General features: G+C 43.3%; 1 protein-coding gene across 27 annotated transcripts in view; it reads left to right on the top strand.

The window, feature by feature from the left end:
* The first annotated feature begins 10,920 nt into the window (after nt 1–10,920).
* PTPRT (protein tyrosine phosphatase receptor type T) overlaps nt 10,921–25,314 on the top strand; it is a 461,815-nt gene continuing 447,421 nt past the window's right edge. For 26 of the 27 annotated variants that reach the window (XM_074605565.1, XM_074605563.1, XM_074605562.1 and 23 more), the window contains exon 1: nt 11,030–11,249. In XM_074605565.1, coding sequence (XP_074461666.1) covers nt 11,180–11,249 — 70 coding nt within the window. In that variant the 5' untranslated portion in view covers nt 11,030–11,179. Of the gene's footprint in view, nt 11,250–25,314 lie in introns of all 27 variants that reach the window. The other variant, XM_074605564.1, reaches the window with a different exon arrangement.

The raw sequence follows: 25,314 nt of genomic DNA, 5'->3' as shown, positions 1-25,314 counted from the left end.
AGTGAGCTAGAAATATCACCAGTAGCTGTGATTCAAGTGAAATTCCTGCTGCTAATTACACAGGCTTTTTGCTAAAGGTAGTAAATAGAAATCATTCATGGGTCCTTAGAGGCCTAAAAATCATTCAGTATTCATGGTAAATATATCAGAGAGCTTCATAAGAGAATCATTTTAAAACAAAGCCTGGTCAGCTGTTTAATAATTTACTGATAGTGATAGCAAGGAGAATATCTAATAACTAGCAAGATTGGCTTTCAAGTAGAAAATAAATTAGTGTCAGAGGAGTGGTTTTTTTTTTTCCAAAGAATCATAATTACCATTAGAGAAACATTTGGTTACCGTGTCAGTTCTTGATTGCTTTACAAACACTTACCAAGGCAAAGACACTTTATCTGATTATTTAGGAAGCTGCAAAGCCCAATTTATTCACGGGACACTTATCTGAAATGGGCAGCACTCTTAATAGTTTTATAGAGTGCAGCCTCAAAACATAAAAATCTTTTATTGGACTGGGTGCAATATCTGATGCCAGGCCATATTCACTGTTCTGCCATGGGAGGGGATACTCTGTGACTTTGGCCAGCTGTATTACAGCTATTTTCCTTTATTTTTAAAAGCCACGTTTAGAATAGCTACAGGAATTCAATGGGACCTACAGACTTGCACAGAAAGGCAAGTCCTTGCTGTAGGATATATTGCATCTGCTGATAGTAGTGGCTTTGGGAAACCCAGATTATAGCCTGCGGAAGAACACGAAGGGATGGGGGGGAAGGAAACGCGAGCAGTCCTTGCCTGCATCCTTCAGGCCTTGGGTCTGTTTTGGTCCAAGCGGCCAAAGCAAGTTGGCCACTGAAATGGCAAGCCCAGGGTGTTTTGGTAAATTTGGTTGTTATGGAGGGTTTTAGGCTGTCAGATAGGGGAGATCAAGAACCATAATGTGGAAAATGTAGGGAGATGGGGGCTTGTGCCCTTGTGCTAGCCTTGAGGGTTCATCTACGATGGTTGGTTGTGTTCATCTTAACAGCTTTAGATGGACTGTGCCAAGGTGTTGGATGGTCGAGGGGAGGAGGTAAAGTTGAATTACTTACGAAAGGGTACATGGGATTTTTGAGTTTCCTACGGGTCCTTGGTCTCTAGCACCACGTTGGCATGAGGGAGAAATTGTTCCCTTGTTTCCAAAGCCAACGAAGCTCTGCTGTGTGATACTGTATTCCTGTCTCTTCTACTGCCTGTTAATGACGCAGTGCTGTAGCATTGAGAGGAAAATATGGCCTTAATGAACTCTGATGAATACTTATGCCTTATAAAGGGATTAAGTGATATTTTTTTGAGCGGGGAAGAGTGAAGATTCAGTAATTCTAATTTATTTTTATTTACGATGCTCGGTATCTTCCAAATACTTGATAAAGTTTATGCTTAGCTGTAGTGCTGCAGCAAACTCCTAACAAAAAAAAAATGTTTTGTATCATGTTAGCTTATAAATTTCTCTGTAGATTTTTATTAGATGAGCTTCATGAGTAATCCATTAAAAATGGGTGCTCTAGAATTTACAAGTTTTCTGTGTAGTTTTCTGTAAGCATCTATGCTTTCCTGAATGAGTGCAGAATGGTTATGACTCTTTAGTCACAATTCATTGGCGTATTGCTGGGGTTGATGTTTAGCATGCTGTGCAGGAGGAAAGGCTTACACCTCCTGCAAATACTCCGCTGCTTTCTTTATGTGGGCTCAAATCCCTCAGGTACCACTCATGAGAATAAGTGAACGATTTATGGTTCTGTGAGCTAACGCACATCATCATAAATTTTAACATAACTGGTTTATTTTTAAAATAATTTCTCCCTTTTGCTAATGTTCTAGGCCTTTTTCTCCTCCTAGAGGCCTTCTTATATTGATCACTTCTGTGGTACATTCGTGTAGTGACAGAGATGCTGCCTTCATCCGCAAAATGGAAGTAGAAAAACCTGCTGTAGGTTCACAAACATGAGTACTGAAGGTTTTTTGCTTTTCTGTTCTGACAAACTGTGGTTTTACAAATTTGACGAGTTGGAGCTGTTGAGAGCACTCTTTGCTGACCTCCATTCTTCACTGATTAACTTAAATAGCCTTAACATTTTTTTGTTGTTGTTGTTTGGGTTGGGGTTTTTTTTTTGAGTTGGGAATTTGTGAAATGTGCCTTGTGGAATCTTAACTTTCCAATTAGTATTCTGCAATTTCTTGGAGGGAAGACAGAGTGAGGCAGTGAAAAAACTGTCTGTGATTTGTCATACTGAGTTTGATGTATTGGAGGGGGGAAAAGAAATGACTTTCAGATACGCTAGCCAGAGCCAGAGTTAAACTTGCCATAGTGGCTGATTCTTCCTTCTACCCCTAAAAATCAAGAGAAGATAAGGAGGAAATGAAACAACAGAAGTAGAGTTTGTATCAAGATAACTGGAAAACAGATATGTACACTGAGGATTAATAATTACACTAATAGTCACAAGTTAAACAGATTTGCCTTGCAGTTTGGTGTGATGCAATAAGTCAGGTATTCTTACAATCATGTTTCATATTTCTGCTTGAGTGTCTCTTTCTTCTTAATAAGCTTTGGCTGCAAGAGCACAGAATTATATTCTTACTAATCGATTACTTGGCTTGTAAGGAGGAGCCGTTCGATTGGCTTTATTGGAGCAGCAGGGTGTGATTTAGAACTGCTAAAGTGAATGCTCAGTAAACTGGGGACATAGGAGATGGTGTTGGTTATGCTGCCCTGTCACCTTCTGCTAGGCCTCACTGAGTTAATAATCCCATCTATTATAGTAATTTCTGATGGTCCCATTGCTCTAGGCATTGCATACATAGGGTCTCTGTGCCCAAGAGCCTTCCATGTCCAGGGCTGGTATGTGATGAGGTGGCTTGGTTTAACCCATGCTGAACTCGGATGTCGTTAAGAAACTGAAACTCCAAGGTTCAATGTGCAGCTGGTGGAGCGGGAGAGGTGTAGGACAAATCAGTTTGCTCTAAGATCAAAATCATCCCCCGTGTGCACTTTTGTTTTCACCAACTCTCCAGTTCATATGGGGCAACAAGGCTCTTAATTTAGTTGCTTGAACTGGGATGAGCCCTGGCAAGAGTCAACTATAAGACGGCAGGAAGTACTGTGTAAGTTCACTTATTTTTAATGAATTTGCTTGAGATACAGAAAATAAAAAGGGGCGGAGAAGGCAGAAGATAGTGCATTGAAAGGGTGTAGAAGAGCAAAGGAAGAGACAAATTAAGATAAAGGAACAGGGCTGGGGAAAACATCAGGTTGAAACTCTAGAAGGGGCTCTGAGTACTTAGGGTTGTTTTTTTTTTGTTTTTCTGAGGTACCTCTGCTGGCTTCTCTTTGCTGAACTGGTTATTTATGGTCTCTGACAGCTGAATATCAGAGTGGCTTATTCCTTCCCTTGCAAGCAGAACACACTTTGGTAGAGGGTTGACTTAGAATCATAGAATGTGTTGGGTTGGAAGGGACCTTTGAAGGTCATCTAGTCCATAGACTTCTTCCCATATTTAGATACAAAGTTGAAGCACAAGATCTTTCCTCAAAGAAAAAGGTCAATGACAAAGGTTAAATACTGTGTGGAGGAGAAAAAGACTTTCCCCCAGAGGTGCTGATGCTGTCACCCCTGTTCTGTCACTTCCTTCTGGTACAGCAGTAAGCGTGTTCTGTCATTACACTTGGAGATGGGGGAAAGCCCCCGAAAGCTGGAAAGTTGCATTTGAAATTCTCTTTGTGTGTGATTGTTTTCCCAAACGTGAGTGACCCTGAAGTGTCTAGACCACAAACTCTTATAAATATTCATCAAAGCAGAGCTCGTGCTGCCACCTGCTCCAGAAACTGGGCTTGCAGTAATCTTTCGTTGCAATGCAACTATTTGGCCTCCTTTTATAGCTGACAGATTTGACGGCTATTTCTGAATCCCAATAGATTGAAATCTACACTGATACAATACCACTTTCAGATATTTTTCTGAGTTCTCCTATTGCAATAGGAATCTGTGAGATAGCTGAGGTAGATAGCAACAAATTTATATCCCCTACCTGGAGGAGCTGTTCCTGTTTCTTGTGACTAATGAAAAGGAACCTGCTTCCCCATTTAATGGCAGCATCCTCTGGAAGGTTGTGCAGAACACATGTAACCACCTGCTTAATAATACATATGTAATCTAGATCCCTATTTCATGGTTTCAGTTCAAGAAAATTTTATATCAAGCAAAACCTGCGTGGAAGCTTTTAATAAGAAGAGTGAGAGGTGTCAAGGGCTAGTGTTTGGAATGTGTCACAGAAGTGATGAAACCCAGGTAAAACACAAGTTATACACGTTCAGTGCTTTGGAAACAGCTAAAAATAATAGAATTAGTGGAAAAATATCCTATGCAGAGAAATATGCTCAAGGTACTACTGAGTCAGAAGATGGCAGTAATGACACCAGCATCCCCTGGCTTTGTTCTTTACCTTGAAAATGAGTTAGAGCCAGCACTGCGAGAATTGCGAATTTCCTAAAACAGTAAAAGCTCCAGGTGAGCTGGAAAACACTGACTAAAAATAAAAGGTTGGCCAAGCGAGCCTCCCCCTGCCCACTCTGCTCCTTCAGGGGCAGCCTCGTCCTTCAGGTTTGCTTTCAGCAAACACCTCGCTGGCTTCCTGCAGCATCTATTCTGGGAGTCGGGAAAAACCTCTCTTCCCTCCAAGGCTGGCCGTGTGTCTGCTCCTGCCCTTCTCTGCAGTCTCCCTGGCTGTGCCGCTGATGTGGCTGGGGCTGATTTTTCTTTTTTTTTTTTGTCTGTCCCTGTCATCTCAACCTGTGCATGAGGAGCTTCTCCAATGAGGACATTCAGGTGTTTTCCAAAGGGAATATCCCCTCTCTCCAGCAGAGGCTTCTATCCACCTGGAGTTAGCAGCCAGCATGAAGAGCCAGGTGCTGCTTCTCCTGCTGCTCAGCCGTTTAAAAGAAGGACAATGTATATATAGTAAGCTGCAGACAGGCAAACTAAGTGTTGCGCGTTACAGCTGTCTCTGCAGTTTCATTAATTTTTATCTATAAATTGAGCTACAACCACGAAAAATGGTGTTTTCTTTTAGGAAGGCACTTATCGGAGTGCTCTGACCCTTATTCTATTACATAGGAAGACGAAGAGTTTAAGTTCAAAACTCACTGCTAATGGAGAAGAAGTGTTTGGCTGTTTGACATTTTCAGACCGTTTCAGTGTTGCTGCCTTGCCGTATCTCTCTACTTGCTGTGTCTGCCTACGGTATTAATATATTGCTTTTCCATGATAGAGCATTGTGGAGATAAACTGCCAGATCCAGGCCTTTTTGGCATTTCCTGGAAAGTGTCATTGTGTTAGTGTATAAAGGTGAACTTGTATTTCTGAATAATTGATGGCTGGTAATTAGTTTTTTATCTTCAGAAAGGAAGGAACTTATTAATGAGGGTGATGCATAAGAGATCAACGCCAATGTGTCTGACACCGATTAATGATTTCATTGAGCAACCAGATTTTTAAAAAGCAGTGGGTATCTGTATTTTGCGCACACAGTTATCTGCAAAAGTGCTGATAACTTGGTGGGAGCGGAAAACAGACAAGGTACCACTCGAAGAGTACAGGCAGCCGGGCAGAGGTTTTCTCCCCGATATTCACCGAGTTGGACTATTACTAACTCCTGGGTATTTCAGGTGATGCGCAGCTGTGGTTCGGGTTTCTTTTTTTCTGTGGGGCTGGAGTGTCTGTATGTGCATGTGTGTAAATATGGGTGAGCCCACCTGGAGATTTGAAGGCAATGCTGAAGACAAAGTTTTGTTTTTAATAACAAAAATCAAAACTGGGGAGACAGATGGGTGAAGAGGCAAGTGGTGCCAGGAGAACAGCACAAGGTGTTAAGTTTCCTTTCTTTAACCCCCCTCTACCCACCCACGACAACAGAAACTTAACAGATCACATTCTGGACCTAAATTTACGGTGCACAACATCAGGAAGTAGAAACTTTAATCTACCCTTTGAACTTTACCTGTAACTTTCACCCATGAGTCCTGCTGACTAATTTGTAAGGAAGACACCTGCATCATAGGCAGTTCTGTAACGAAAGCCGCAAACTGTGTGTGTATTTATCTGTAAGTATAAGCATACTGCTTGCCCTGGGGGAGGAAAAATAGCTTACTGTATTGGATCTTGATGCGTACTGAACTTCTCAAAGAAAGATGAGCATCTCTCTATGCACCCATTGGTGTGATGCTGTGTAGATGGAGCAAAGTTTTCCCAGCATCTCTAGGCATCTGCCTGTACACGAGTGGCAATCATGTTTTGGTGACCTGCGCGCCACCGAAGCAGCCTGGAGAACTGCCAAAAGAGGTTTTCCTCTCCTTAAAAGCAACACACAGGCTGTGGAGTAGCACCCTGGCCCCTTTATGCTGGGGGTACAAGAGATGGACACGCTATACGGGCCTGGAGGAGTTCCTCCACGGTTCTATTCTAGCCTGGTAGCAGGCTTGGATATTTACAGACTAACTTGTTTGTTAAATACTTCAAAAACATACGTATTGATTCAAGTATTCAAGTCCACGAGCTGATTTTTTTTTTCATAGGTTTTCTTGGTTAAATGCGTTTGGTGTCATAATGTGAGGGTGCCTTCCGTTGTTTAGCACTCTGTTTTCCAGGGGCACGCTCTATCATATGCGGGTGAGTAAAACCCAGGATTAAATTTTCTTCTCTCATCTGATGCAGCGAGGGAACAGTTTTATGGAGTCAAGAAGTCTCGAGTGACAGGCTCGAGAAAACCTCAGAGCTTAGGTTAATGTTTGTGGTTTTTTTTTTTAAGCCACTTGAGACCTTGCTTGAGTTATTAGTAACAGCAAAATAAACTGTGATAATATACACTAGGATGGGGTCAGATTAGAACTCTTCTTTTGACATTTTTATAAAACAATGTTGTGTAGGAGACACTAGCCCAGAAAGGTAGAGATCTAACAAGACCGCGTTACAGGGGTTTTAGTTCTTTGTGCTAGTTTAGAGGCCACAGATCATATATAAACATACCCAGCCATGTGTTGTTCCTTGGTGTCGGAGTTCTGGAGCACAGCTTGTCTCTGTCTTGCCCAATGGCTCATCACTGAACCTGTATCATGGCCCTGTTTGAATTTCAGGGGTTCCCTTGGCTGTAAATGAGTTATACTGTGATGGTACGTCTGTTTATTTTTAAATCATACGTTCCTGATCTGCAGCATGTTTTCTCATTGCCCTTCTCCAGCAATGCAACTTTTCTTGGCAGTTGGATTCCATCCCACCACCGTATGTCCTGTCCTCAAAGATGTTGTCGTTGTCTGGAAGACTATTTCAATCTTCTTGTGTTACTAATATTTATTGACTTTTATCATCAGAGTACTCTATTAGAAGCCAACCAGCAACGTTAATGTAATAATTAAACTTTAACAAGGCTCTAAAAGTACCTGCTTGTTAAGCTCATGTCCCTGTGATCTCTGCTGGCAGCCCGGCCTTGTTGCCGCCGCCTTTGAGGGCACTTCCTTGCTGCACGCGTTTTTGTTGTGCGTTTTCCCACATGATGTTCAATTGGATGCTCTGGTAAAACATTGACAGATGTGACCTGATCTCATCTGTTTCATTTACAAAATTACTTGTGCATTGTGGGAGTTTCGGGTTTGTGTTTGGTGGTGGGGTTTTTTTTTGAGGTTGGATCTATCTAATTTCCACTAGAATATCCATGTTGTATTTTCAACTATTTTTTTTTTGTTTAGCTCTACAACTTTATTCCTTCATAGCTTCTTCTACTGAAGGCCTTGTACGCTGTGGGAAGACCGGTGGCCCCAGAGTTGATGCTGTGCCTGTTGTTCAGCAGTTCGATTATTGCCAGCTCAGTCGTGTCGGTAACTGGAATAGTCACTTCAGGGTATGGGGTTCTTGTGCTAATATCTGCCTAATTTTAATTTATCCTGTCCTTACTGCAGTCGTCCCGCATCTTTTCTTATTCTTTGTTTTCCTTTCTCGCAAGAAAGTATTTTTTCAGTTCAGACAATCTTTTATAAGTTTTTAGCCTGATTTAGTTCAGCTGAACATTTGGCTTCACACTGTTTGATGTTTAAGACACAGTTGCCTCTTCTGAGCAGTCCTTTTTCCAGATTCTTGTAGATTGTTTATTTCTAACCTCTTTCTGCTTATCCAGTTAGGGGTGAGGACCTTTGTCTTCTACTCCTCTTCACTTTGCTTATGATGCAGATTTCTTTTTTTTTTTCTTAGGTTGACACCTTTCCTTGGAAGAATCTCTGCTTTCCGCTCCCTGAGCTCCTTGGACCTCAGGAAATCACTTAGTCTATCAAATTTTTGTCATTCTGAACATGAATTGCACGCTCTCTTTTGTTTCTTCCCTTTTTATTTAGTTTATACAGAAACAACTGGTGATCACTTGATTTAGGGTTGGGGTTGGTTTTGGTTTTTTTACAGTTTGTTCTTTGCTACTGTTTTTTCCACTCCGTAGCAGCACCATCTCTGTGTTTGAAGGCTCTGTGCTGTTATTGTCCAAGCAATTTGCATTGATACAGAATTATTCCAGCAGTTCCTGGCTGTGCCTACTGCACTGGCTGGATCCTTTCTACTACCAAGCAGTCTACTTAGTGACATTGTCTTTCTCTTTGCTGTTCTGTTCCCTGCTTTTCCTTTATTTCTAATTGTATACCTGTTTGTGACTGTCCTTTTACTCAACAAAAGACAGTGGCATGCTGTGATTTTTGATGCTGACTCTTGAAGAAAGCACCACATGCCATCGGTTGGAGGGCTTTTTTGGACGGAGGGGAGTTTGGTTATGAGTGAGATATTTGGACCTTCTCTCAAGCCCAGCTCTGGATAGGGATGCTGAGGGGGTAGTTACCAGTAGCAAACGGATGTTTTCTCCATTATGTGAACTTGGCTATCAGGGTAGTGCTTTCACTTGACCGCACAAGGGTTGCAACGTGAAATTCTTCAACGGTGACTTCAAAATGTCAAGCTTGGCCCTTCAGTGCTAAAACCACAAGCCTCCTCACCTGATGAACACCACAGCTTGCTTTTTCCTGTCTTTTCTCCTTGTTGAAGGCGAGCTGGTTCGGTGGTTAGGGGGCAGCTAGACATGTGCTATGTGTTTGCAAGCAAATACCCTCCCTCTGCTCCCTGTGGCCTCCGGGGTGGCCTGGCCCTTCTGCACAGTGCTTGCAGTGACGCAGGAGCAGGCTGATGCATTTCTGCCCCAGGGGCCTTCACAGAGGCAGGAACCTGTCCCAGGACGGGTCCTGAAGAGACATCCAGAGCCCCCAAGAAAAATCATCTTCGTGCTTAGTGTGTGACATAAGTCTCTCAGGTATTTAAAGTGAAATGCAAAATAGTAGTTTTACATACAAATTGGTGTTAATGCTATAGTTCCCCTCCTGGTTTGCGCCAGGGCCAAACCAAAAGGGACTGGAGCACCTCTCTGATGAGGAAAGGCTGGGAGACCTGGGTCTGTTTAGCCTGGAGGAGAGAAGACTGAGGGGGGATCTCATCAACGCTGATCAATACTTAAAGGGTGGGTGTCAGGAGGCTGGGGCCAGAATCTTTTCAGTGCTGCCCAGTGACAGGACAAGGGGTAAAGGGCACAAACTGGAACATGGGAAATTCTGTCTGAACGTAAGGAAAAACTTCTTTGAGGGTGCCAGAGCGCTGGCACAGGCTGCCCAGAGAGGCTGTGGAGTCTCCTTCTGTGGAGACGTTCAAACCCGCCTGGAGGCGTTCCTGTGCCACCTGCTCTGGGTGACCCTGCTCTGGCAGGGGGTTGGACGAGATGATCTCCAGAGGGCCCTTCCAACCCCTGCCGTTCGGTGAAAAGCAGACTAAAAGCACGGGGGCAGAGCTCTTCCTGCTGGCGGGGAGCCTGTGCGGCCGCTCCCAGCGCTGCCGGCCGCCTCCGAGCGGCGCGTCCCTCCCCGGCCGCGGGGCCGGCAGCCGGTGCAACACCCCCCCCTGCGGGCGGGCCCCGCCGCTGCCGCCGGCGCGGGGGGGACACGGGCTCCGGGGGGCGAAAGGGGGGTAACGGGACACAACCACGGCGAGGGGAGGAGCGGAGGTTAACGGACACTAAGAGCAGCGTTAGGTCTAATGAGGAAAACGGTGTTTTATTAAACGTAAAGTGCTCCGAGTAAAAGCGTGCCCGGCACCGCTGGAATTTCTTTTGCAAGTTGAGTTACTGTCTAAAACAACCCCCCGTTGTGTTGATGATCAAACAGGTGCTTTATCCTGGTGGTCACCCCTTTCCTTTTCCTACGCAAATTCGAGCTTAGATGGTTGATCAATATGGATATGTCTCCTATATTGTGCTCTTTTTTTTTTTTCTTATGAGTGACATGCTTTTTTTTTTCTTTTGTAAAGAAGTTGCCAGTGGAAAGCAATTTTTAGAATGCTGCTCAAGATTGTGTCTCTGCCCGTGTAGAAAGCCTAGGAGTGCAGCAGCACACGGCGTGATTAGGTATTTAGCAGTTAACTCTCTCGAAAGTAAAGTGAATAATCATGAAAATTACTATTTTCAGCTGCAAACGCCGGTGAGCTGCTCCTAACAGCCGCTCTAACAAAGGACGCTCTGAAACCTGCAGTTTCTCACCCGCCTGGCTCTGCCAGAGGGTCGCTTCTTCTCTTCTCTTCCCTTCCCAACCCCGCGCCGCTCCGCTTAACGCAGTTCCTTGCATTTACTCTCCATCCCCGCTGGAAACAGGGCAGGAGCAGGAAACAGCGATTTGCTGGCGAGATGCTGCACTTCAGCCGCTGCCGAGAGGAGATTTTTGTGTGTGCAGCTGGGTTTGAATAGGAGGGGGGCGGGGGGAGAAAACCAGCCCCAACCCAGCCCACAACCCAGCCCCGAGGAACCCGTGGGAGGGGGGACGGGGGTGCTGCCCCCCGCCGCGGCGGGGCAGCGGGGCCGGCTCTGCGCGGGCGCGGCCGGCGCTGGGCTCGGGGGGAGCCTCCCGCCCGCCTCCCGCCCGCTCCCCGCGCCTCCCGCCGCCACTCCGGCGGCTCCGCCGAGCCCAGCACCGCGGCTCCGGCTGCCGGGGCCGCCGCCGCGCCCGGGCGGCCAATGCGGGGGATATCGGCGGGGAGGCAGCGGCACGGCGGCAGCTGGGAGGGCAGGTGAACTCCGGGGAAGGATGACCGGCGTCGCCGCGATCGTCTTTCTCCTGCAGCTCTTGCCCAAGGCGGAGGGACAGGTCTTCGCAGGTGAGTGTCGCCCGCTCCCCCGCCGCATCCTTCCCTGCCCGGCTCCCCCGGGGCATCCCACCTCCCGGTTCGCCCCGGCAGCCTGAACTCTTGGCTCCGTCCCTTCCTCCGGCCCCTCGGCCTCGCGGGGAGCTCCCTGTGCCAGCCCCGGAGCGGGCAGGGATGGAGACGTCCCTGGGAAGGCGGCGGGGGAAGGAACGGTCTTTATTAAAAGTCGGTTTTCCCGGCGAGGCGTGGAGCCCCGGCAGCGCTCGGGGGCTGCGGGAGGTTTTGCCGGGGACTCTGCTGGGGCTAACGGGGCAGTATCGGCATTTCGGACTGGGGGGGCTCGCTCCTGGAAAAGTTGGGGGGGGGGGTGGGTGGGATGGAAGCATCGCCTTTATTCTTGGATTCACGACATCTGAGTCCGTTCTGTAGTCAACAGTCTCTCCGAGCGCAAGGCAAGGAGTTGGGTTCTGAGGATGCCGCTGCCTTTCCTCTGCCGGGCGAAGGGCTCAGGGGCTGCTCGCAGAAGTTGGAGCAGCTTTTCTCACCCCCTTCACATCCCACAGCTCAAGTAACTTTCCGGGGGGGGGGGGGAGCCTCAGCTACATGGACTGGCTCCTTCCCAGTTGTCACTTTCTCTGATGTTAAGGAATAGTTTGCTCCCTGGCATGTGTACATTAATAGTAGCCAGCTATTTTCCTACTACTACAAGTTCCTTTAGGCGTACTTTGAATTACTTGAAGATGACAGGTGCTCGTAGAGCTCGTTCTCTCCTTTTGTGCTATATTGTAGGTAAACCAAAGATATGTTGTGGTTTGGTTTTTCCCTTGGATCTTTTCATACGGCATTAATTTTCTCACTGCAGTTTTTCTTTATATTAAAAGATAAACAGTTATAACTTTTTCTTCTCTCCTGACTTCATATATCTAGCTAAGTTGGGGGGGTTTTTTTATATATTTTTTTCCACCTATCTGTAAAAATTCTGCGTGCAACATTGCTTAGTTTAGGGATAAATCTTAGTGCTTGAGGTGTGGTTTCATACCTCTGATGTGCCCAAGTTTAGTTCCTCTCAAACAGTGGCAGATTTGTCTCAGTTAAGACCGAGAGCTCAAATGACTTGGTCTCGCAGCTTTAAACCAGCAATAGTGCAGAGTGCAGGGGATGCTGAGCCTGCAGCCAGAGCACTATATATGTAACCTTTAACTGAGCTCCTCAGTGCAGTATATGGCTCAGAAGAAAGTTTGGGGTGTGAAGGGCCGGGTGGGTGCAGGAAACCCCTGGTCATCTCGGGGAAGGAGATGGTGTACTCATCCCACCACCATGGGATCTTGTTTACATTGCTAGGCAACTGCACAGATCCGCAGATTTATTAGTAAGGCTGGGAAATCTAACCTAGTTAAATAGCTGCTTCGTTGAGTAAGCAATACGTGGAGCTATTTTATTTTTTTTCTCTTTTTCTCTCTCTTCCAACTGTGTTTTCGTGTTCTCGACACTTGTCATATCAATTGAGATTAGATCCTCGGCTTTTGATGAATCATTTAGCCAGATGCTTAGGAAAAAAAGAGTTTTCTGTGAAAATGGTGAACTTTTAAGGGGGCAGAAAACACTTCGAGTTTGAGGGAAATAGCAGTGTAATATAAGCTATGTGAGCTAAGCACATGCAAGTTTGGGGATTAGTCAGACGTCTTCGTTATTTTCAGAAAGCCATGAAATATTTTTTTAGTCATCAGTGACCATGAGGCTTCCTAATCGCTACTTGTCACCTTCCACCTCCTATTTTGGTGCACTCCTTACCACTTTAAATAAGGGAAGCTTCTTTGAATAAATAATGTTTTTTGAGCTGCTTCTATTAATGAAGTCAAAAGAAAGTTTTCTCCTCTTAGACTATATATCTGGCATGAAGCGTAGTGGTCTGGACTCTGTTCATATAGCTGATATTTTTGTGGTAAAAAGCGAAGTTTGTCGGATGCACTTTGTCTCTAACATTTCAGTGAAGTTTGGAGAGGCTCCAGTTAATGCCGTCGGTGCATTTTCCCATCTTCCATCAGGTGGTGCTGTCTCCATAACTATTAGGATGCAAATACCTCTTGTCTCTTTCTGATTGAATTATTTTTTAAAGCCTAATGCATTTATTCAGCAGCCTTTTGTTAAACATCCCGAGAAATCACAGTACAAGAGGCTTGCCTGTGTTTTTTGATTTATTTTCTTATATGGTAGCTGGGCTAAGAAGTAGGAAAGCCCAAAGTCAAGACAAAATGGTATGAAGTTCCTACCCGAGTTGCACAGCTGCTGCTGCTTCTTCGTATTATCCACAACATATAAAATTAGAAATAGTCCAAAGCGACGTCAGAATGCTGATGGCTTCTTCCTGGAAATACCTAGTTTCATATTGAGGGAGCTGGTTAACATTTCTTTCTCTATGTAATTTCTGCATTGCTCTATTTATAACTCTTCTCCCTGACAATTAGCCTCAGTTGCCTCCAGTCTCTGTGTTTATTTACAACTGAAGGTATGCTTTTGAGGTTCTAAACTTCTTGTTAGCTTTAGGGTCGGCTGCTAATTTAACTTCTCTACTTTCCCATAGAAGAGAGAGAAGTAACACCAGTTATTTCTAGTATTATATATCTTACTGTAATTCTAGTAATTGTTGATTCTTTCAGGATTTAAGAAATTAAGGAACTTTGCTTATGGGGAAGTTTTCCTTGAAGCACACGTGCAGTTTTTCTCCCACCAAATACGTGGAGCATTCTTGCAGTTGCTGTGCGCTTTGCTACGGTCTGTTTTGCGTCCATTTTTAGCACGACAGAGCGGAGAATAGAGAGATTAAAGTCATTTGTAGCTGTGAAAAAGCATTCAGGGGGAAAGTAGGACAGTGGGTTTACATTGGTTCTGTTCACCCGAACACCAGATTACTTTGCCATCAGAAGAACCACACGGGTCAATGTTTGCTTGAATTTTTCATTATCCTGCTCCTTGTTTCGCTGTGGCAGAGCCTCTGAATCTTTGGACGTGTAGCTGTTTGCTCTCAAAGACTGCTCCCATGTTAGAAAGTTAGGGCAGCTGATAGTTCATTACCCACCGTTTGTCCGGGGAAGGGGGAATAATGAAAGGGGAGCAAACTGCAAGGAATTTTTTGGGGGAAGATTAATTCATTTACTAGGAGCTCATTTAGTCACAGATCTTGCTGTCAGTAAATTGGCAATGAAAAATGGATCTTTCTGAGCAAGCCACTCTGTGTGGCAATTGTTAACAATGCAGCCGTTTAACTCAATAATCACTTTTCCCTCCCTCTGGGGAGCTGTTAGCACGACAATTCAACTTTATTTCTCATTCCTGGCTGGCTTGATTTGTTTTCTAATACATAAGCAATTGATATTACAAAGGTGATGTTGTGAAACTTCCTATTCCGACAGTGGCAGGGAAAGGTCAGTGTGTGGATAAAGGCGCTTGTGAATCTGATAATCCTTCTCTCTTACAAATGCAGAGCCCTTCTTCACCACCCGCCCTTCTGAAAGCCCCTCAGCTCTGCCCTTGTCTAATTGTACTTTTTTAGTCTGTTATGCTCGATGTGTAGGCCCGTGTGCTCTAGCTTTCATTAATATTATGGGAACGATTTGGGACACTTACTGTAGAATATTACAGTATTTTTTTTAGAAGGCACCATCATCTGTTACCATGGAAACCCGTATAGTGGTAAAGATGTAGGTCTGAGGCTTTGTGAACCTCAAAAGATATGGGCAAGGGTTGTTTCTTACAGGAACAATTACTTTTGAATATAAAATCCAGTTAAGTGGAGAGAAGAAAAGGAAATAAATTGATCTGTTCAGCATTGCACTGACAATCCCTCTTTTGAATAACGTTCTGTATAGAAGGATCAGTGTCTCACTGATTCGCTCTCTGTATGTGTATGGGGTTTTTCTTTAAGCTCGTTATTTGTCATAATAGTTGTTTTATGCCTCTGGTAATTTTCATTATAATTTTATAAATGAGGTAAACGAGTGCATATTGGCAGGTATTGTTCTTTGCTTGAATGGAAAGTGCTGAATGTAGAATAGAGAGGCGTGCAATGTTAGCATCGGAGCTTAAATATTTTGGCAATGAGCAAATCTGAGACTGACTTAACGTGGCCTTAATATTAGAAAAGGGAAAAAAGGGCAGATGCCATCTGAAATCCCCCTGCCAAAATCTGATTGAGGTATCATATGGGTTTGCTCACTAATGTGATCAATAAAAGCCATAATACTTATCTGTTTTGCCATAGAAATGCTGAAGCCTAGTTAACATTCATAAAAACTCTTGTGATGTTTGGGTGATGAGCAGCAGGAGTGCGTGTGTGTATTGCTATATAGAGCATATGTCCTTTAGAGAGAGATGTCTTAATTTTTTATGGAAACTGCTTCAGTCTGTTTCCTTGGTGTCTTGTAATGCCTAGAGAAAATATGTAAAGAAGCTTCTCAAAGGTGCATGTAGGTTCCTTCATAGCGGGAGGTCTTCCTTGCAGAGAACTTAAAGAGGAGCAGCATATAGAGGTCCTTCGCTGTTATAAACTGACCCAAGTTGTAGTCCAGATTGCCCGCTGCGATGCTAGAAACCTCCTGTTGCCTCGCTACCAGAGGGCTCCACTTCCACAAAGAACAGCTTGTGGGTTGACATTGTTTGGCTCTGTGGTGTCATTCTTGAGAAGAATACAGTGCATTTGGCTTTTATGGTAATTCTGAACACTTTATGGAGCAGTGTTAATTAGCTCATTTAAGCCAGTGTATTTGGCCAAGAGTCTCTCTCTCTTTTTTTCTTTTTTTTTCCTGATACTATTCATGTTTCCGAGTTCTCTATTTTTTCTTCTGATGGTGTGCTCCCTGTTTGTCCTGGCTAGTGCTGCTCGGATATCATTTCATTTAGATGCCATTTGCTTTTGGGGGGAAATTCTTACCTGTCTCTTGACTGTTTGCCGCCTTGACCCTGTGTTGCTACTTACTTTTTGAATGCCACTTGCTCTTTCCAGGCAGTTATGAAGGAAAAGAGCAACCTTTTGTGCCCCAAAGCAGATGAGCAAAGGTGGTGAATGGTGTTGATGGCATCGGTAAAGGACATCTTACAACCTGGCCCCGTCTTTCTGTACGCTTGTTGCATAACAAGCAATTGCTTCTAGTGTTCATTATTGCAAGCTCTAAAGATCGTATCTCTTCATGGTGGAAGAGACAATTACTACGTCTTAATCAGACTATACATCATTTAATCAGATCCACTTGTTTTTTTAATATCCGATAAATACATCCCATCTATCATACCATGGTTCAGAGATGTCGGGTACTTTGCAAGCTGGATGACAGGGCATTGCATGCTCTAGAAGAAAATGCTGATAAGTCAGTTAAAGAAAACAAGGACTTCTGGAGAAAGAAGACTCTAACTGTTGTTTAATGGCCACAGTTAAAGCTGATGTAACTCTGGGGAGTAGAAGCATATCCACCTGTGAACAAGGCCTGGTAAATAGGACAAGAAACCCCAGGAAGAGTAAACCTATATAGTGCTTGGTCTCCTCTGGTTTTCTTGTTTTCTTTTAACTTGTGCTCGTAAATCAATCCAAGGTCAGCTGCTTGATTCCTTCCCCCCCCCCCCCCCCAGATAGATCTCCCTGGGACTTGAGGGCTTGGGAATTGAAGCCAATGGGATGAATTCTGCCATGGCTTGAAGTGGTGCAGCTCATATGGTTAAAGAATGATTGAGCTGCTTGTGAATTTTGAGAGGATGGGACCTGGCTCTTGTTCCTTGATATTTTTGAGTTGATCTCGCAGAAAGGCTGTGGGGTTTGACAGCTGATGATGTTGTGTGGGCACAGATCAGTGCTGCAGCCTGAGCAGCCTATGGTTATGCAAACCTCTTATTCAGCTGTGCTCTTTCCTTTGTACTTGCAATGCTTAAAGTATCCCATATCTCATGTTTTGTTAGCTGAACTGTCTTCAGATCCAACATAACAGAGAAAACAGTTTACCATGTATTTTTATATACATCCTTGTCATAATCTCAGCTTCATTCCTGGATAGTGACTATGTTAAATCACTGGGAAGCAGCTCTTGGCTGCTTATACAACCGTACATTGGGCAAAGGAGGGCTGTTTCACCACTTGTTCTCTGCAATGTTGTAAAGAACAACATCATCAAGAGCATTACAGTTTAATAATCCAGGCCTTATCCATTTTTATGTTGGGGATCAATCCTTCTCTCTTTGAATTTGAAGAAAAGATCATTACCTGCTTGAGTTAGAAGTAGGGCTACACACTGTGCTGGGGCTGACGTTGTTGGAAGGTTGTGCTTTTGACTGTAGTACTACTGAATTTGTCTCTGTTACTGGAACGACCTTAACCTGCAGGTGTGTGAATCTTCATTCCTTTAGTATTGACTCAAAGGTCAGCTCCTCAATAACGGAGGGAGAAGCATTGCAAATAGGGGAAAAAAGGCTTAAATAGGCAAATAGAGCAATTGCATGCAGTGTGCTTTCAGTTGTTTTTTTTTTTTTAAATGAAAAAGCACAGAGTTGAGAATGTTATCGGTGCCATGTGGGTTTGTTTAGTTGATAATGAAGGTTGGTAAAAGTGTTTCTTGGCAGAAGGCGTGTGTGGCTGTGACCACCTAGTAGAAGTAGGGTGTGAAGACGAAGTGAGGGAAGAAGACAGGAATTACAGCGATTTGACTGCTGTATATAAGGGTCTTTTTCCTTTAGAAATACACTTATTGGAATTGCAGCAGTATTTGCTGGATAAGCAGAAGAGCACTTCTGTCAGCAAGATGGGAAGCTGCTGCGCTTGATGGTTCATTTCTCCAGAATAGGGATTTTCTGTCAATGTGCACCCATTTACGTGCTGGCAGCCCAAATCTCATTCCGCGTTTCTAGGTGCGAATTCAATGCTCTACAGTTTCATCAACAACCATTTCTATTAAAGTGGAATGTATTTCCACTACAATTGGTTGCTTCTCAGGGAAATATTTCAAGTTTTTATACTTGTTCAGAGGTGTGTGGCTTGAAAGAGACATATTAAAAAAAAAAACAAAACCCAAAACAAAAACCAAAACAAACCCAACAAAACCCAAACATAAAACCAAACCCAAACAAAACAAAAAAGCTAAACCAAGAGGCTATGTGTATAACTTCACACTTGGCTGCACTGGGTTGGTGTCAAGAATTTTTACTACTTTGTTCTCTCTCTTTGTTCCTAAGAACTGAAAAGCACCAATATACGTGTTCACCAGCTATTTCTAGTATTTTCCATGCAAGGCCGCCTGTTTGCAAGAGGTGTATGTACCTGCGTTTCTGTTCTAGCAGGGGGACCTGCTTGATTTAGCTTTTAGCTTGGATGCCTTTGGAAGCTGGCTGAGCAGAAGAACTTGCTGCCTTTCTTCTCATTCTGGACTTGAGAAGCAATTGTCAGTTTGTAACGGTATCAAGTCATCTCTCCTAGTGAGCATCTTTAATAGAAAGTCCCTTTTTTCCTCCAGATTGTTTATTAAACCTAATGTGATGGCTTTATTGTATAGTAACTTTGAAACATCTGAAGAGCCAACTGCGTTAAACGCTTCAGAGGCACAAATGACTCATTTTTGCACCCTGAAGAATGTTTTCATCTTGCAGTTGTACAGGAGAGGAAAAAATAGAAGAAACGGGAGCAGTGTCGCAGCCAAGCAGCAAGGGTGGGAGCTGATGGGATGCCGGCGTGTTTGGTTGGGGGTTGGTCGTGGAGAATATGATGGGGAAGCGAGTGCAATGAGATTATAGCAGTAGGAAGAGGGAAAGGAGCAACTATGAAAAGAAATAAGAAAGGTAAGGGGAGCCTGGCAGGATGGAAATGGTGAGGAAGCAGACATAAAATGAAGCTCAGAAATTGGCTGCTGTTCCTGATGCTCGCGGACTTGGGAGGTGGCTGTGGCTGCCACCGTCTCTGTCATCTCCCTCCCTGTACATTAACTGTCAGCTAAAGTTATAGCTAGACAGCTCGTTGCAGCAAATTTTGGTCCTTAGGCCAAAACATGGGCTGCAGTGCCTGGTGTTCATTGTCCATCCTTAATTTTACTGTGACGCTTTCTCAAACTGGTTGAGTGTATCTCTTCACAAACCAAACTGATACAAATAGTTTAAATTTATGAGTAAGCCCTTCTAAGTTTGCTTAGAAAAGAGTATGAGCTTTATATGTTAAATTTGCCAGTCACCAATATTTTAAGAGCCTAAAACACAATGGAACCAATTTTCCCTGTTGTTTCTCCAGCTCAACTGATATTTCAGAGATCTCTTCCTGTGTTCACACTACAGTTGCGTGCTGTTTATTTCAGTAATGAAAGGAATAAGTATGCAGAAGGCAAAGACTTTGATATGTTTGCCCTCTGAAATACATTGCTCTCCATCCCTGTCCGTACCAGCGCAGCTCATGGGGATAGTGACCGTGCCTGGGTACCTCAGCGCATCCTTGGGCTCAGTTTGCAGCCTGTGCCCGGCAGCCCGGATGCGATGCGCAGTTTTGCGCAGCAGTCAAACGAAATAAAATATCCAGAAGTCATCCTGTCCATCAGCAAGCTAAAGCCTTTTGATGAGCCTGTTGCTCATCTTTGCTCCTTCCCTTCAAAAAAAATTTTTTTTTTTGAACTTCAATGTTGGTTTGATTCAGACCTTTTCATTGCGTTATTGGCGCTGACTAAACAGGACATGACCTTCTGATAAATTTGACTTTCAGATTGGTGGCTTCCAGCTCTCTGTGCTCTGGCTGTTTCATTGCCAGCACTGACTCATTCCCTTTAGGGCAAATGGATCTCTCGGAAGTGCCCTGCAGCGTTCTGCTCCCGTCCTGCCTGCAAAAGGCAGGTAGAGAAGCAGCGATGGCCGCTTTGCTTGCCAGACAGTTATTTCATGTTACTCCTGCATAAAAACACAGGCAGATAGTTATTGCCAGGGATGCTGCTGACTGTTCGGGCGCTGCCCAGTTGAATTGGAGCCGCTATTTAATTTTTGTTGGGGAGAAAAAAAAAACCTAAAAGATTTCATTAAATCTAGGACTAGTTGAAAAGTTTCCACAAATGTGATCTGAAAATCAATTTGTAGGAAAACAGCTGTTCAAAAACAAGCAGTTCCTCTGCAGTTCTTGAGATTCAATTATTTCAGCATGAATGGGGGGGAAAAAAATATTCCATATAATCTAGTACAAAATAACAGGTTTCAATGAATCTTGGAGGGTGTCTTATGTGTGTACTTCTAAAAGGGATTTCTACTATGAAAATGTTGGTCAAAACACTGTTCCGGCTTCCTGAATAAATTATTTTTGTTAGCAATGGGGTCGCCGAGACAAACAGTAAATATATTTTTATGATGAAAAATGGGAGATGGTGTATGTACTAACAAATATCAGCACGTGGTAGCGATAATCAGAGAAGCGGAAAGCTTGGAAATAAACAAACACGCTGTCTCTGTTGGCACAGGGATAACCCTGGAGACTGCCAAGGCCAGAGCCTGCAAAAATAAGAAAGTATAATTAATTGTCCTTAAATGAACCTACCAAGCAAAAATAACCCTTTTAAAGTAAATTCTGAACTCTGCATCTTTTGTAATAAAGCTTTTCCATGTGCCAAAGTTTTTGATGTTCTATAATGTGCTTATTTACACTCCTGCACGTGTTTAGTGTAAAGAATTAGCGTACGGTGTATAGCTGCATTGGACATCGGTGTTACTCTTGTGCTTTGATGCTTTTCTAGCAGTAATACAAAATTATTTCTCAAAATGGCTGAGAAGTAAATGTTTTGGAACAAAGTCTTGGTGGTGCTTGAGGGTCATTCAGCAGCTATCTATATTAAATCACTCCCTTGTTTAATTTAGAAGAGGCTTTCTCATCCTTCCAGTGGTTCCTATGCCCTTGTTGATGTAAAGAGCCCTTGTGGCGAGAAAGAAAAGTGTTATTTCCTTCCACCCTCCCAAAAAGCTCCATGGTCATGAACTTCTATTGCTAACAGAATGCTAAATAAACGTGAGAGAGTTTCAATGAAAGAAGTACTAAATTTCCTTGTGTGACTTAGTATAATTCCCAGTGGTTACTGACTTCAGGGTGACTTGCAGAAGTTTGGGACCCAGAGAGTGCGGGCAGCAACAGAAACATTATCAATACACGGTACAGGTTTGGAGCGTATCCTGCTTTCCAAATTTCTGAAGAGAGTACAGAATGAGTGTTTGGATTATATAGCATATATAACAATTTACCCCTAACACAGTGTAGGGGATGGCAGAAAGATTGCTCATCAGCCTCAGACTTCAGATACAATTCCATTAAAGTTCAGGGGAAATTTAGAAGGTAGTGCCTCTGCAAGGTTTTCTTTCTTAGTGAAGATAAATTTTAAAGAACTGTAAATTGGAGAAATAATGTCAGAGTTACAAATCACAGGCAGAAATTTAGCCCCTATCTTGGGAAGCATTGCAATATAGATCCAGAGTAGATGTATACACAGTTATTTTTGAGTGGATGGGAAAAATCTGGGAGTGATTAATGCTGATATTTTGAGATGACTGACAATTGATGGCATATTTGTATAGAACTGAATATGAATTTGAAAAGAAGCAAGTACACTAAAGGCAGATATGCCACCTGCTGTGTATGTAGTTGTGTTTTTTATTAAAAACAAAGTATGTCTGGGATTTTTTTTTTCTGTCTGGCATACTCCCCTTAGCCCTGAACATCAATTTATTCCTGAGAGTGACAAATTAAAGCATTGAGAATACCCACAAGTGGCAGTTTCTCCACTTCTTGAGCAAAGATTTACAAGACCTAAATACGTTTAGCTTCTGGACCTGTAACTGAAATGGAGCTGTGAAAGGGAGAGCACCTCTCGGAGGAAAGGAAGGGGAACAAGGGAGAATTATTTAATGTGCACCTAGCGTAATAGAATGAGATTGAAACAAGAGAATAATTTACTTTAAGCATTAGGAGAAATCTTATTGCAGACCCATGAGGCTGTAAAACTTGTATCCCAAAGGAAATGGTGGAAACTCTGTTGCCGAGTCATTTTAATTTAGCAGGACAAAATAATTGACTGTCTTCCGTAGAGGGGAAAAAAGTGCTGCACTCTGTGAGGAAACAAATTGAATAATCCACTGCGGGCTTTTTTTCTCTAAATTTCTAACTTTCTTATGATGCTGTTGAAGAGGGAAAGGAGGAGGAGGTATACTGAGGAAAAAAAGAGGATGCTGTATTTAGCATGTAATAAGTGTAAGGTTGTTAAGGCATACTAACAGTTAATTAAAAACAGTTAAAATAAACTGGTTTTAATTCACTGGTTTTAAATATCTGTTGCATATCAGTTAAATATCAGCAGTATTATAGCCAAGTCAAGATTGCGTGATTGCATTTTGTGTCCCCCTCCAAATTCCTTCTCCCCTCCCAATCTGTGTTCAGACTTGATGTAACCTGGGAGCAAATAGGGAATGCAGTATTTAAACAAAAAACCCCGCCAACTATAAGTGGGGTGATTTGTAGGTGCTAAAAAAAGTACATAATGTACAAGTTGGAGAGGGGAGGAGTGTTAAGCATTTGATGTCCTATTTCTGCATCAAAGTTCCCAAAAAAATCTGGGCGAGTTGTTGAAGCTTTGGCAGGTGAGCACGAGCTGCTACCCGGCGGGGGCCTCAGCTGGGGTCTTGGTTGTGACATCCAAAAGGCCTTTAGAAGTCCCGCCTGCAGCTGAAAGCAGTGCTGCTGTGCTTCCCACGTGTCGTGGGATTGATGCAGATTCCCTGAGGACTCTGGAAAAACCCCTGGGTGCTTCAGATGGGGAACGTGGAGTTAATGTGAGCATCTTCCCTTCATCCCTCTTTGAGTCCCTAAAATGGGAAGGGTTGAACGCAGTGCTGGGAGGTGGGGGGCATCTGTGAATGTTTGCGAAGGAACAGAAATTCTATAGCTGTAGAGAAATTCCAGAGGAAATTAATAATTCTGTCTGTGGAGATCAGTTTGCATAGTGTGCAGTAAATAATGTATGGGGCCAGAGAGCTAACAATAAGAATAAAACAAAATATTGAATAGCTGCTCATTCAGTAAGTGCCATCCATCTCTTGCATGCAACAACAAAAGGTCCTGTGGCAGAGAAGAGTATGCGATCAGGTAATTTATTTTTTTTTTTTTTAAAGTCAAATCTACAAGAGAATTGATACAGGGTTTTGTGGACAGCCTTCTGCTATGACAATTAATACCCTTCAGAAAGCTTGATTTTTATTAACAACATTACTTTTTTCTTAGTCTCCCTTTGTAATAGGGAAGCCCATCACCAGTGAGAGCTGGACAGTGATTTAGGGGCGTTTCTTTTTGCCTGCATGAGTGTACCGATGAGGGGTTTGTCTGCCACGTTGCGATTATGAGCAGGTCTGCACAACTGTGTAGTACCCTGCCTCTTCTTTTTTTGTCCAATATCACCCCAGAACTGATCAAGTAGGTATAAGGGCAAAAATTTTAGATACTTAGGCAGAGTGAGCTGTGTGAATAACTCCTCTTTATGGTGATCGTCGAGGGTTGCGCAGAATCGTCTTGTGGCTTAGACTTGACCTGAAAGCAGACGGTTGAACTATAATGAATTACTTTTTTATAAACGTGTTTGTTACGAGTGCACCATGAAGCATCACATATTTCTTGTTTGGATCAAAACCAGCATCCTGTATGCAATTAAGATCATCCTGTGCTCTGTTCGCTTTAACTGAAATAGCAGAGAGCTGGGTGGGGAAACCAGCGCTGTTGTAACCAAATTGAATAATTGATTATTTGAATCTCATTAAAGAAAAAAGGAGGTGAGAAAATACTGTGTTATTTATCAGTCAACTTGAGGGAATTTGTGTCTTCTGAAAATTAACTTCAATTCTATTCTTCTGTTATTTTTCTCAGTATTTACCTTATTCTGGTGCTAAAGAGAACAAATACAAGTTTCTTCAAAACTTTCTCCGTTTTCTTTATGCCCTCAGGCTTCCAATTAATTTTCCTTACTCGGCTCGTTTCTTTTGCCAGCCACATATAGTGGCCATTCATTCCTCCCGTGTACGATGTGTTTCCTGTGATGCCCATCAGCGTTGTTAGGTGATGTTCTAGGAATTAATTGTGGCGTAACAGCAGGTGTGTGTGGCTGTGTGCTCACAGCGGACGTCTAATAAATATGCAAAGGCCATAAAGGTGAGTGGATTTATTTAAGAATTCTCTCTAAATTCTCCCCTGAAACAGCTCTCTGCTAAGAAGAGTAAGAAGGTAAGAAAAACTTAGTGAATAAAAATGTTTAAGTAGAGCTCCTTCTAAGAGGATTTTTCTTAGAGTTTTCTGTCTAAAAAAATAAATATCGTACATGTTCGATGGGTGGAGGACAACGCTGTGGTGGCTTTAAGCCATGCTGTGTTGGTACAAGGTGGGAAGCCCTAGCGAAAGGGGATCTTCTGGTGTCACTGGGCTGCCATCAGCTCCTGGGTTGTGTTTTCCCAAGGCTGATCCTGAAGCTCATCCCAACCAGCCACGGGCACATCGCAGGCCTGCCCGCTGCTGCTGCGTGTCAAAGCATCTTCTGCCCGGAATGAGCACCAAGGACCTCGAGGTCATGGAAGAAACCTGTGACAGGTCACTAAAAGCTGGGAGAAGCATGGTGGGATCAATAAATTTCCTTCTTACTGCCATGGATTTAGTTTCCGCTGGCATCTAATTCATGCAGGAAGGAAAGGCTGTCATTTTTCAGGATATCTGCTTGTGTCAGACTTAGTTAATTGTTCAGAAATAGATGGCACTTACCACTTTTCTCCTATGGGAACTCAGGACAAAACAGAAGTGTGGAAACTTAAACTGCAGTTTATTGATGTTACGTGTCCATAGGACACAGTAATGAAATAGCAGAAGGTAACGGGAGCGGGAATCACATATTCAAGCTGATATTTATATAGGACTTGACCATGACTCTTTCTTCTCTCTTCCTTCTGCTTTAATGCTTTAAAAAGAAAGTAAATACAGATGAAGAATTACTTGTTGTATTGAATACTATTCTTCAGGATGCCTCTCTTCAGATCATAACTTTGATGCCAAAGATGTTAAGGAGGAGGA

This window comes from Larus michahellis, chromosome 12, assembly GCF_964199755.1.
Source record: "Larus michahellis chromosome 12, bLarMic1.1, whole genome shotgun sequence".
NCBI classification, from domain to species: domain Eukaryota; kingdom Metazoa; phylum Chordata; class Aves; order Charadriiformes; family Laridae; genus Larus; species Larus michahellis.
This window is presented reverse-complemented; position numbering and strand designations above follow the sequence as displayed.